Genomic DNA, 14,276 nt, shown 5'->3' with positions numbered 1-14,276 from the left:
CATTTTTTTTTCATAAAAAAAAACACACAACAATTCTGATATAATATAAAAAAACAATTCTGATATGATATATATATTATATCAGAATTGTTTTTTTATTTTTTTGATGAAAAAAGTTGTTCTATGACATATTGATAGTGTAAAGTGACTTGGCCACGCGCCCAATACCTGTGGATTAACTCACGAACTTGCATTTATTTATCTGATAATATATATCAGAATAATGTATTAATATGCAAGGAATATGTCTATAATTGTATTGTAAGTAAAATCATTCATTTTTAAACACCTTGGCATGTTCGTCCGTCCCCGATAAATCCTGTCCTGCATTCGCAACGGAACGTATCTCCATCCGATAGGCAGGCGGCGTTGCGGTCACACGAGGCGGCGCCCTCTTGGCAGGGGTCGGAACCTGGAGCGGAAGAAGATGTTAGGTTTTGAGAAAGCACATTTGTGCGGCGCCATGGAAAAGCTGAATGAATATTCCTAAAGTGACATTCCAAATAAGTCTGTTTATTCCACACAGGCTTATCAGGGACGACACAGTCCGCTTTTATGATTATTTTGTTTGAAGTAAGTCCCTTCAATGAGAAAATTCAGTCTAGGCGAAAAGTGTCGTTCCTGATTAGCGTGAGTGGCTGCGTTAAGTATATTTTTAATTGTGAGTACCGGTAATCTCAAAACGGCACAATTAAGCGTTCCTCTAATGTGATATTACAGTTCAAACAAGATGCGTTTGTGAAACACAATGTCCCCCTATATGACGTTTGACTTTGAAGGATGACCTTGACCTTGTGAATGATGACCTTGACCTTTCACCACTCAAAATGTGCAGCTCCATGAGATACACATGCATGCCAAATGTCAAGTTGCTATATTCAATATTGCAAAAGTATTCATAAAATAAGCGATTTGGGCCACATATATTTGACCTCTGACCTTGAAGGATGACCTTGACCTTTCACCACTCAAAATGTGCAGCTCCATGAGATGCACATGCATGCCAAATATCAAGTTGCTATCTTCAATATTGCAAAAGTATTTATAAAATAAGCGATTTGGGCCACATATATTTGACCTTTGACCTTGAAGGATGACCTTGACCTTGACCTTTCACCACTCAAAATGTGCAGCTCCATGAGATACACATGCATGCCAAATATCAAGTTGCTATCTTCAATATTGCAAAAGTATTAATAAAATGAGCGATTTTGGCCATATATATTTGACCTCTGACCTTGAAGGATGACCTTGACCTTGACCTTTCACCACTCAAAATGTGAAGCTTCATGAGATTCACATGCATGCCAAATATGAAGTTGCTATCTTCAATATAGCAAAAGTTATTGCAAAATGTTAAAGTTGGCGCAAACAGACAGACCAACAGACAGACCAACAGACAAACGGACAGGGCAAAAACAATATGTCCCCCACTACTATAGTGGGGGACATAAAAAGGAAGTAACATCTTACATACACAACATAAAGTTGGTATAACATTCTCAACTGCACAAAGGGATTTAACCTTCTTACACGAAGTATAAACGAGCTATTTTATCGCAATCAGAAGGACAGAACCATGACTGAAGCGGCGGTAATCGGACACCGGCGTGTTAACTTTCAGTAGATTAATAACAATGAACTAATTAGAAAAATTGAACGGGTCAAACCTACAACATAACTTACACTGTTCTACAAACAATGCAACTTGTGTACGCCGTGTAATAATAGTGAGTAGCATACTAACAGTAATTAAATTGTTGTTGTTAAATAAGTCACGCATGTAATGCAGAATTGGTATGGTATTACATCTGTGGAACAACTCACGATCTCCATTTCGTTAAGGATTCATAGACCTCCAGGTGAAGAATGTAATGAATTTTTATAATCACTGGAAATAATCATAATTTAAAGGAAACATTATACTTTAGAATAATGCGTTATGTTGTCGACACTTCTGTGAAAATCTTGATTGTTTTATTAACTATTTGATATTGGAATACAATTTCAAACAAATTGTATCAGACAACAATTCTGCAGATATTACAAGTGAAAAGAGCTAGCCAGGACGCTCATGTGTTAGTCTCTTGTTGTGATATATGGACTGTAACGCCAATGAAAATACGGCATGGGGGTCGGTGGAAGCAGCAGCAAGCCACATGAAACAGGTCGGCGAAGTGTCATCATTGAAGATCAGGGTAAATCAAGTGGACAAAATAAAGAATTCGACGAGACGCGTGCAGCTATTGGCGATAACTCCACAAATAATTCATCTAAGGGGCGTAATTCGGAAAACAAAAACGTTGGGCGTGCTTCAACTAATACAGAGAGCGTAAACGAGTTGACTAAAGTAGCATTTGAAGATTGGCTGTATGTACGGTTATCTAAATACTTCGATGACCTTGAAGCAAATGTGTTGGTTTTGAATGTCACTGCAGAAGAACGGCAAGACATCGACAGCGCTGCTGAAGAATTTGTTGACTTTTTAGTGACAGAAGTCGGCAGCGTCGATAGGCGCTTTAGGGTAAAACCAGAGGATGTTTTGCGTGTTGGGAAATTCCACGACAGTTGTGACGTCATCACCATTGAGGAAATATGTTTTAATATTGAAATAGATGACATATCAGACGAGAATATCGCTGAGGTCGCGGAATGTTCTGAAGGCAATGAAAAGGTTCTGAAAGTTTTCGTGACGGAAAACTGCGCTATGCGATGGGACGACTGTACAACAGACGAAACTGACGATAAGAAACGGCTGAGTAGCGATATCGGGATCGCAACGACGTTCTATGATCGAATACAAAAAGCTGTTGAGATTCTCAGAACGAAATCACGAACGACGCTCTTCAGGAAAACGGGTCGGTTGGATATAATGGAAGATCAGGCTGTCGTAAAGAACGGCACAGCTACAGAACTAAAATTTATCTGGAGACGAGAAAAGCTTATAACTATAGTTTTGACACCGTGCATTGGAAGTAAAAGTCTAAAATTAATGAACAAGACTGTTATAACATCGCAGTATTTTCAGAAAAGCCTTGAGCAGGCGGGATTTTTGGTTTTATTTCCTATCGAACAGTCTAACGACTACTTTCAATGGAATTTCATGCATGTGGAGACATCGCTGATTAATGGATTATCAGAAAACCACAAGCGCCTATACAAGATCATCCAATTCCTCGTGCAGGGATACGGGCAGAAGAAATTACCGGAAGCGGAATACTTTACGGATCACGTGATAAAACAACTCGTGCTGTATCATTGTGAAAAGTGCGCGACGAATGACAAACTCGCGGACTGCCTGATGGCCGTTATTGACGATATGCAGAAAATGGTGAAGGGATTCAAGGACAAAAAGCATGCGTTTTTTCCGAACTGTTTCAACAAGGAGATTAATATTTTATCGAAAGAATGTTGCGTTGTGAACGAAGAAAATATACGCATAAATTTAATGGGATTAGAGCATATTGCCAATCACTTGATTAACGACATAGGTTGCACTCCACTATACGACTTTGAAACAGGTTTCGGAAACTTCGTTTCGCTGAATGACTTTGTACTGAAGAAAGACTATCTGAACAAAAAGTACGGCAAAATGGCCGCGAAGCAAATGGCTGCTGAACAAAGTGCAAAGCGAGCCCTAGTGGACGCTGTGGGAAACAAACGCTTTACAGTTCGATTCCATTAATTATTGATGTACTATGACTGTTTAATTATGCTATAATGCTGAAGAAATGGAAAAACAATGTGACACTCGAAAAGGAGCTACATACAACATCGTACTGGTGTGACTCAAATAATGCCAGTCTCAATAAGAATTACATTCCAAATTATCATTTACTTATTCGAAATACATGTTTTAATTTACAAATGTGAAACAATGTTGTTAAAATCAAAAGTGCTTTTGCTACATAGATTTAAAAAAAAAGTATTTTGTCCAATTAAAAAATTGAAATGTAAATAATACACTATTTTGAGAATGGTTTGATCTTTGTATAAACTTAAACTGAATACTTTTACAAACGACACTACATACTCCTATAATATTCCTATATTCGTTAAATAGCTAAACGAATGTTTTTTTGTGATTGTTTTTCCATATGTCCATATGCTGCGTTAATAATTGATTAATTGTTAACTTATAAAAATTAAAAAATCTTTAACCGTTTATCAATGGATCGCTTACACCAACTTACCCGTCATGGCGTTCACTTTATTGGACATGGCGTAGCGCACCACACGCTCGTTCGGGTCATAGTTGATGTAGTTCCGGCTCACAGAGAGGCGCATGTAGTTGCCGCCGCCATCAAGACCGGCGGGCGCGTGCTCGCACTCGTCGAATGTGATCGTCTGGTTCCAGGAGTACTGATACGCGACTTCGTTCAGACGGAACGTGCGATCCGACGTCGACTCAATAACGCCTAGTGAGAAAATGATATCAGGGGTTTATATTGTCTATAGTAAGAAAAATCCGAACTTGTTGTGACTTAATTCTGCGTTATTGGTCGATATGCTTGAAATGAATTCATCGAGTTATTTGTAGCTCTAAATTAAGGAACTCTCTTCCGAAACAATGAAATGAGTGTCAATTTCCCTGATGAATCATACACCATAACGTCAAAAATTATAATTTCTTTTTTCCTTTTTTATTTTGTGTAAATATCTTTCCAATTGTAACTATTATCCGATACCTTCAAATGTACATGCATATTTGAATGTACTGGAAACCGTTCTTGTATAATATTTCAATGGTACACATAAATTAGGATAAAGAAAAGATAACCCAGCGGATCTGTGTGAGCATGACTCTCTGCCATTCATTTTGGTTTAAAACTAATATATAACACTTCGGCTAACTTCTTAGGTGACTCAAAATTAATTATCTTCTGTGCGAAACATAATTATAATGTACCTCGACGGACTTTGCGGTACTCCTCTTTGTAATCGTCCACGGTGATTCTGTCCGCTTCTCCGAAATTCGGCACGTCTCCGCGCACGTTCGTCTCCATAAGAATGTTGTTGAGCACATTGTGCCCGAGGAAACGCTGAGTGATTACTACTTCTCCACCCCTCTGAAACCGGATACGCGCAGTCCTGTTGAGGCTTCCGCCTGAGAAACAGAGCACGTGCCAAACACAACAATCACATATATCATTACACATTGTATATCATCATTAATATGATTTTTAGAGTGGTTTTTAAGTTCGGTTCTCTGCTTTAATTATTAATGCATCGGCAAACATCGCTTATATAATTGAGCCGCGTTCTGATAAAACTGGGCTTAATGCATGCGCGTAATGTGTCATCCCAGATTAGCCTGTGCAGTCCGCACAGGCTTATCAGGGACGACACTTTCCGCTTTAATGGTACTTTTAGTTTCAAGGAAGTCCCTTCTTACCGAAAATCAAGTTTAGGCGGTAAGTGTCGTCGCTGATTAGCATGTGCGGACTGCACAGGCTAATCTGGGATGACACTTTGCGCACATGCATTATGCTCAGTTTTATCAGAACGCGTCTCATATTATCCTAAGCGAAGCCTGATATACTTATTAAACATAGCTTCTGTTATGTCATAGGTCATAATGTGAAATCAAGATAGATTAGTACCGGTAACAAAGAAAAAGCGTATATTTCTAAACTCTGGATTGTTTAAAAAAAGATTAGGTAAACCAAATCAAATCAGTTTGTATTTTACAATTCTTGGTAAGATTGTTTAACGTTAATGGTTACATAAGAAGAAAGTTATTTAAACTTCTAAATATGAACACAGAAAAGTCCTATATATAACAAAATTAGTAACTGAAACAGTCTAAAACTATTGACTTTCCTTTAAGCATTGAAATCTAGCTACTTCAGAAAGCTCGCCTTACCCGTGTACATGTATCCGTTCTTCGCACCCGGTCCCCCGATGAGGGCGAACATCCAGCCGATAAGGCCGCCGATTGTATTCAAGGTCATCAGGCCGACGCTCACTTCAGCCGGGATACGGCTGACGGCGGTGTAGGCGCGCCCGTCCTTAGTCACCACGAACGAGTGCATGTCCAGGTCGCTGAAGGCGACGCCGTTGATCGTACCGGAAACCTTTCCACCCAGGCGTTGTGGGGCCTCTGCGATGTTAAACCAGAGCCGTAAACGAACGGTATGTTCAACCATACGAAGTACAAATCGTCTATTTTAAGTATTACTTGATTACTCGAACTATTGCTCTGTCTACTCGAAGTATTTCAGTTTGTAGATATTGATGTGAACATAGAAGAGATAAAGTGCGACACAAAGAAAAATGTGTTCATAATTACACATACATGTTTAGAGCAGAAAAAACTACGATACACTTGTAAATAAGACCTTACCCGCTATATTCACTGTCGGCCGATTTCGTACGTTAGCGTTATACATGCTAAGAAGACCTAAACAGCTATTCGCACTGTTGGTTGTTTACGCATTTGCGCGCTATACGTGTTAACAAGACTTACCCGGCTGGACGCACTGCCGGCCGTTTCCGTACGCTGGCGGTGCGCAGTGGCAGCAGAAACCCGTCTCGTAGTCCGTACAGAGCGCGTCAGTGTGGCACTGTCGTCTGCCACTGTGACATGTGTTCTGGTCCATTTGAGGTTCAAATATCACAACTACGAGAAGAGTTTAAAACAACGAAATCATTCCAGTTTTCATACAATAACCAATATATGCCTAGTGGACTCTCCCATCCTTCTGAATTGGATCAATTTATTTCCAAAATTAGGGATGTCTACTATATTTATTTCTATATTTACAATATTTCGTACAGAAATTCCTTTAAGCAAACAGCGCAGACCCAGATGAGACGCCGCACCATGCGGCGTCTCATCTGGGTCTACGCTGTTTGCCAAGGCCTTTTTTCTAGACGCTAGGCATAAATGGAATAAGTATTCGCCAAACGCCAATGACGATTATGAATTCACTTATTTCAAGGGCAAATGACGCTCTAGTTATACTATTGTATAATCAAAGTGCAAGAAAACATTGTTTACTAGTAAAATGTATTAACATAATCCGTAGAAATGTTTGAAGTTTATTATATCTTTAAATCAAGAAAGAGTCTGGAATTGACGAAAGAAGTGTTCGTTAACAATATTTAAAGGTATCACATTTACATAATATTCGCACAATCCACGAAATTGTGTGATAAATCGGTTAAAATATTACCGCAATGAACATATTAAAAGTTAGACTTAATTCGGTCATATTTTGCACTGATACGTGCTCATAATAAGTTAGCACAATCTCTTCAAAGCTGAATTTGCCCCACACATTAAAAAAAAAATCAACTCCTTCAGACTTGAGGCAGATTAACAATCCTTTTTTTTTAAATAAAAAATATGTTACCTTTAACGGGACTTTTTAACTTACAATTGTTACGGGATAAATAACTGGATGTTGGGTTAAGTTGGCATTATGTTGAGTCCAATATACATTCTGTTGAGTAAAGTTTGTATTAAGTCTAGTCAATTTCTCTCAGCATATGACAGTTTTTGCGTTCCATTATTTAGAGCTGCCTATGTTATACTTAGTAGTAAACTGTGGAAAAATATCAATTTAATACATCTTTACATCGCTCGCACAGCTGCATCAGTTTTTAAAGGGACCTCTTTCCGGTTTAGAAAATGTACACTATAAAGGGCTGTGCTCTATGAAAAGGGAGTTTAATGTATGTGCGTAAAGTATCGTCTCAAATTAGCCTGTGCAGTCCGCATTGGCTAATCAGGGGCGACACCGCCTTTATGGTATTTTTCGTTTAAAGAAAGTCTCTTCTTAGCGAAAATTCAGTTTAGGCGGAGAGTGTCGTCACAGATTAGCCAGTGCGGGTAGCACAGGCTAATCTTTGACTACACTTTACGCACATACAGTTAACCTCCTTTTCACAGAGCATGGCCAAATTTTTTTGTTATATATTATATATGTAGTAGTGCAGTGGTAGCGCGTAAGTTTTTTCTCCTTTAGGTCCCGGGCTCAATAACGGGACAAGTTAGACAAAGTAAGACAAAGTTGGGCACAATTGTTTTAATTTTCTGTGATAATGCTGGAAAATGCCACTTATATAAATAATTATGCGCTCAAACGCACATAGATGTGGTAATATTGTCTCCCTTTTCAGTGATGATATAACACCGAATACCAACACAATTATACGTTTAATCCTACACATCAAAACAAATTAATAGGTTTAATCCACATAAATAGGATCTTTGAACGAGATCGTCGCATTGTATTATAATGTGAATCTTACATATGCAGTTTATTGATTGTGTTTTTGAGCGATGGTACTGTTATACTATATTTGTTTCCACTGACCATCGCCGGTGTTTAGGTCGGCTGCCGCCACGTTGGAGCCCTTGGTGTTGCCGATGTGGTGCATCCACATGCCGGGCAAGTTCGCGTTCGAGTCGCTGAAAAAAGTTTGAGCCGTAGCATAGAAGTCGTTATATACAGATATAAGGGTAATTCATATTTTTATTGGAAAACATTTGACCTTGCATTCGGTAAAATAAAATTAATTATAAAGTTTCAATGTTATATGCATATCATGTTTGAGGGGGATTCTATCTATAAACAAAAAGATTTGCCACTATACATATTTGAAATCGTCTAAAATCAACGTATTGCATATACCAGAAAGTCGAATAAATAAAACATTCGAGACGATAAATTAGTGCTATTTTTGAATGGGTGACCGATCTCTTAAGGAAATATTGCCCATATAACAAAGTTGTTAATTGTCGATCAAATCCCAATACAATGGCTCATTTGCGAGTAACAAATATGATGGGCATACACAGCAAGGCGCGTGACTTGGTCAGTTCCGGAATGAGGCAGTTTCTTGTGCAAGCTGTCCCCGGAGTCGAATCCGGCCTGCGCCGGGGGATCACGGCTACCGGAATCGGCGAACTTGCCCCTGCTCTGTGACCACACAAGACCTCCGTCCAGATAATTGAAAATTGCGAAGGAGTTGAGCGCGTCCGAGGCGACCACGATTTGGAATGTGTTGACCTAAACAAAAATTCCTTCATATACTGTGTTCATACGACAGTTGTGAGATTTGCAAAAATAACAAGATAAGTATTGATGCAAAGCATTAAAGGTCGTCGGGAATTTCAGTGTAAAAGGCACTCAATGAAGTTACATGGAACGATTTTTTTAATACTGTAAATATTAATATATTGGCCGATTATTTTAAACAAAATAGAAAAAGATACTGGTATAACCATTATCTATGATTTTGTGTTATAACCCCCAAATAACCATTATCTATGATGTTGTGTTATTACCCCCAAATAACCATTATCTATGATTGTGTTGTGTAACTCCCAAATATTTCATAGTTCATTTTATTTACATTGGTTTCCTTTTGTTGGCATCTGTGTGCAGTTTTCATTAAAGGAACAGAACTGTGTAGGTTTTAATAAATCTGCTTCATCTTGTAAGGGTAATTTCATATTTTTCTCAACTTCAAGGGGAGATGATTCTGAACTTATTCTTTCGTTGCTTATTTACGATAGGGGTTGAGTAACTCATTGATATGAAAACACTGTAAAAGTTTTAATGTGTTTACGAACCCCCACCCTCTAACACATATATTTCATGGGCATAAAAAAAAACAAAAAATGATTACAATAAAACAACATTTATTTAAACTAAAATGTCTACATCAAAACAAAACGTTAACATAGAACACAAATACAATAATTTGATTCTCCTGGGGCTCGAACCTTAGGCCTCTCACATGTGAAGCGAGCGTGTAACCACGGAGAAGTGCCCCCCCCCCGGAGAACTGCCCCCCCAAAGATTTTTCACTGGGCGGAGAACTGCCCCCTCACTGTCTTTTTATAGGGCGGAGAACTGCCCCCCTGCTGATTAATAAGGGGCGGAGAACTGCCCCCCCCCCCTGTCAGAATTGATGACCCGGAGAAGTGCCCCCTAATTAATGAAATTTCGCGGCGATATATAAAGCGAGTATTATAATGACAATAACGCCAGTAACTTTCTTGCTATTATGTCTGGAAATTGAGTGAAATTTCAAAAGTAATATAAAGTTGTACAAGTAATAAAAGTTATAAAACGGCAAAAAAATACCTGCCTCGGCATGGACGTCGCCATCTTGATAATCACGGGATTTTCGTCTATGTGAACAAAGAAAAACAAATCACTTTTTGCTAATAAAAAGTTTTCGCGGCTGAATTATTTTATATTTTCCCCGTAATTAAAACAAACAATTAGCATGCAATTTAATCCATCCTTATGCAAGCTTAAAACAATAATTTATTTGTTTGTTTTCGCCAATTACGGATTTGGACGGTTCAATATAATAAACCCGTATGCGGCTTTATTCAAAGCTAACAAGTTCTTAACAATAAAGGTCGGTCCGGTCTACCAATTAAAAGATCGCGGTGCTTTTCGTTAACGGTAACAAGTTCTCTGCCTGCCTAATTAGCTGCTAATTAAAGCAACTGTTACCGATTTTGTTTGTTGGCATGTCGACATGATCTGCTCAAAATGCAAACTGTTGCCGTAATATGTGTTATGTGTGTATTTATGCAGTGTCCGACAAATCCATTGCCCGGAGCCCGGGGGCTACTGAAATTTTTCATCGGGCTACTGAAATTTTCCAGCTGACGCCCGCCGGGCTACTATAAATCTATAAGAGCGGTAGCCCGGTTTATTGACAGACATACGTAGAATAAACACGCTAACCATGTGTTTGTACACTGTGTATTGCTTATAATCCGATAACAAAGTGCAATCAATTATGTAATCAGTCACCGATCACTTGCGGTAATGTCCTAAACAGTAACAGTGTATTTTAATCACCCAATCAGATCAACATTTGTCGTCTGTTAATAATATAATGAGAGCCGGTTGGATAGTTGGCGCACATGATGCAACATCATTTCGCAGTATGGAATTCTTTGTTAACCGCAACAATGAGTAATAGCGACAACGTTTTTGAAATCGTTAAATATCCAAGGACGCCGAACATTAAATAAATCAAAACAATAGCGGATGATTCAAAACGGTAACGAAACCGAAAATGAATATTAATAACAACGGTGTGAAAGCGGTTGACACCTGCTAATTAGTTTGTATTGTCAATTAATAATTGGATTAATCGACTGTTAATCAATAATCCCATATATGCCCGATTTATATTTTTAAAACCAAATTATGGGTGGGTAATATAGACGATAAGAGTCATAAACAAAAACGTTTGAAATTTTCTAAAGTGTCAAATGAATTTCGTCATATCGATCTATTTAAAGATATGATGAAATAAGCTCCCAATCAAGACCGTTGTATTGCAACATGCGTAAATCACCTGCCACGGTTTGCACGCGTTGTGTACAGCTATTTTAGGTTGCAGAATTCTACATGTACATTTAATAAATGAATTTCTTTGTCCAGATAAAAAGCGCGCGAAAATTGGCGTTAGTGTATTTATTTGTAAATTAAAATTTCGTAGCTGGTACAACATTGAGATCATTTAATTTCCATTAAAAGTATCGTTGTGAATTTCAACTAAAGTACCGGGTTATCTCGCGAATTATTTGGCATTGACATTTCCTCTTAATAAAATATAATGTAAACACGCTGTATCGTTACCGTTACGCTGTATCAGTTCCTTCATTATTGAAACAATTATTGTATTGTATACTGACTGCAAACAAGTGTCGTAACATACGGATGCAATACGTAAATTCGGACAGTACTTAAAGTCGGACACAAGTAAATAAATGATTTAATACTCTTGATTTCTTGAAACTCGGTATTTGTTGTTAAAAAGGGCAATTTCATTGATTAACACCATACGAGTCAATCGTATTGATCATCTAAACGCTTTATTTACGTTTCCGACTTAACGTGCTGTCCGAATTTAAGTACACATACATGTAATATCTAAATGTAGTATATGATTTTCTTTGGTACATTTACATTTAAGTACACGGTGCCTGTACTGTAACATTGATTGACGATATTGACTGTGTACATCAGACTACTTGCTGTATTATGTATATGTATGTATACATATTATGTATATGTAAATGAAGAAATAAAATAAAGATGAAAACCTGCCGTTTATCATTTTGTCGGAAAATTTTATGGGCTACCAAATATTTTTATTGGTAGCCCAGTGGGCTACCTGAAAAATAAGAAATTTGTCGGACACTGATTTATGTATGTTATTTTGTATGACACATGAATTAACTAAACAACATAAATAAATTGATTATAAATTCGACTTCACTCTACTTTTTTCTTCAAGTCAGCTTAATTAATGCTTTGCCTATTAATTTCCTTTTTTATTCGTAAATTTACGTTTTTTTCCATGGGTCAATACTACCTTTATAATGTAAATTAATTCCGATGTAACTTTTCCTCCATAAGTACTGGGTTGCACGTCTATATTTAGTTGCGACAGTTGGCCAGTATTAACACGCACGCGTTTCCTGTGTGGATCTCGACTATGTTTCGCGCTCTTATTAAAACACGACTTTTACATGGCATTCATGTATAGTGAGTGGTGCAGATGCGCACCAAGGGCCTTAAACAGTATTATCACATGCCTCTAGACAATTTGTGTTATTCAGTTCGATAAATGGTAATATACTTGTACTGAAATTAAATTGTTACCGGATAAAATGTGTACGGCGATAACGTAAAATTACCCGTAAGTATTGTTTTCACTACGTAACTAATAACTAATATGACACCGGGGGGGGGGGGCAGTTCTCCGCCCCTACAGATTTGATGGGGGGGGGGGCAGATATCCGCCTACTAAATTCTGACAGGGGGGCAGTTCTCCGCCCCTACCGATTTGATGGGGGGGCACCTCTCCGCCACCTTTAAAATAAGGGGGCAGTTCTCCGGGGGGCAGTTCTCCGGGGGGGCGCTTCTCCGGATACCTGTAACCACTACATTGCGGAACCGCTTGAAAAATCACCTTCTAACTAAGATATTAATACGCTATTAATAGTCGGTTTTAATTTAAACCCGGAAGTTTTAACGCTGGATAGTGAGCGGGGTTAAAGGTCCATACAAAAGGGTCCATATCACTGGCAAGATACGGGTCAACCCTGCGGCCTTCTATATATGGTTCTTAAAAAAACCTGTTAGAGGACTTGATAGTAATGAGACTGGGGTGCTGTGATGGTGCTCCTCATTGATAAGCGGCTGCTTCCTTTATCAAGACTCATTATTACAATTGATACATGTAATACGTGTCGCGCGTCGCGCTCTATAGCGCCTTTATTAGTAACTAGGTGGTTGCTAGGATAGTGGAACAAAGAAGTTTTGTTTTTATACAAAACCAGAAAGTTTCACCGTCCGCGCATTTGCCCAGTCCCTGTGATCTTTTATTATTGCCCAGTCCTTGTGATCAGTTATTAATTAAAAGAATTAGCTTTGCATTATTGGCAATAAATGTTGTAGTAAATGTAATAGGCACAAATGCAGTACTTATTTACACTAATTTACACAAAAAATCACCACTATGCAAGATATTATGACAACAAAAATATATACATTGATCCGTAAAATAACTTCTCCCATAAGCGAAACAAGAGGGCCAGAAAGGCCCAAAGTCGCTAACCTGAGATGACAAGATATTATTGGGACAAATCTTCTGACCAAGTTTCACGAAGATCGGAAAATAAATGTGGCCTCTAGAGTGCTAACAAGGTTTTACATTAGCCATATAAGGAAAAATGCCCCGCCCCCTGGCAGCCATGTTTTTCAACCAACCGGCATCATTTTTGAACTCGTCCAAGATATTATTGGGATGAATCTTCTGACTAAGTTTCATGAAGTTCGGACAGTAAATGTGGCCTCTAGAGTGTTAACATGAATTTACTTTAGCCATATAAGGAAAATGCCCTGCCCCTTGGAAGCCTTTTTTCCAAGCAAACATAATTATTTTCGAACTCATCTAAGATATCATTGAGACCAATCTTCTGACCAAATTTCATGAAGATTGGACAATAAATGTGGCCTCTAGAGTGTTAACAAGATTTTACTATAGCCATATATAGCCATATTAGGAAAAATGCCCCGCGTCTGGTGTCCATGTTTTTAAAGCAACCAAATCCATTTTCGAACTCATCCAAGATATCATTAAGACAAATCTTCTGACCATATTTCATCAAGATTGGACAATAAATGTGGCCTCTAGAGTGTTAACAAGGTTTTACTATAGCCATATATGGAAAAATGCCCCGCCCCCTGGCGGCCATGTTTTTCAACGAACCGGCATCA

The 14,276-nt window shown here is 38.2% G+C and overlaps 1 protein-coding gene across 1 annotated transcript in view; it reads right to left on the bottom strand.

Annotated features, from left to right (window-relative positions):
* Positions 1-14,276, bottom strand: part of LOC127861777 (nidogen-1-like) — a 44,693-nt gene that overhangs the window by 17,373 nt on the left and 13,044 nt on the right. Inside the window, exons 4-10 of the mRNA XM_052400458.1 lie at positions 8,806-9,020; positions 8,325-8,419; positions 6,470-6,622; positions 5,867-6,103; positions 4,910-5,107; positions 4,194-4,418; positions 290-412 (exon numbers count right to left, since the gene is read on the bottom strand). Of these exons, the coding sequence (XP_052256418.1) occupies positions 290-412; positions 4,194-4,418; positions 4,910-5,107; positions 5,867-6,103; positions 6,470-6,622; positions 8,325-8,419; positions 8,806-9,020 (1,246 nt within the window). The remainder of the gene's footprint in view (positions 1-289; positions 413-4,193; positions 4,419-4,909; positions 5,108-5,866; positions 6,104-6,469; positions 6,623-8,324; positions 8,420-8,805; positions 9,021-14,276) is intronic.

Source organism: Dreissena polymorpha, chromosome 16 (assembly GCF_020536995.1).
Source record: "Dreissena polymorpha isolate Duluth1 chromosome 16, UMN_Dpol_1.0, whole genome shotgun sequence".
In the NCBI taxonomy this organism is placed as follows: domain Eukaryota; kingdom Metazoa; phylum Mollusca; class Bivalvia; order Myida; family Dreissenidae; genus Dreissena; species Dreissena polymorpha.
The sequence above is the reverse complement of the archived record's forward strand: the minus strand, read 5'-3'. Positions and strand labels throughout refer to the sequence as shown.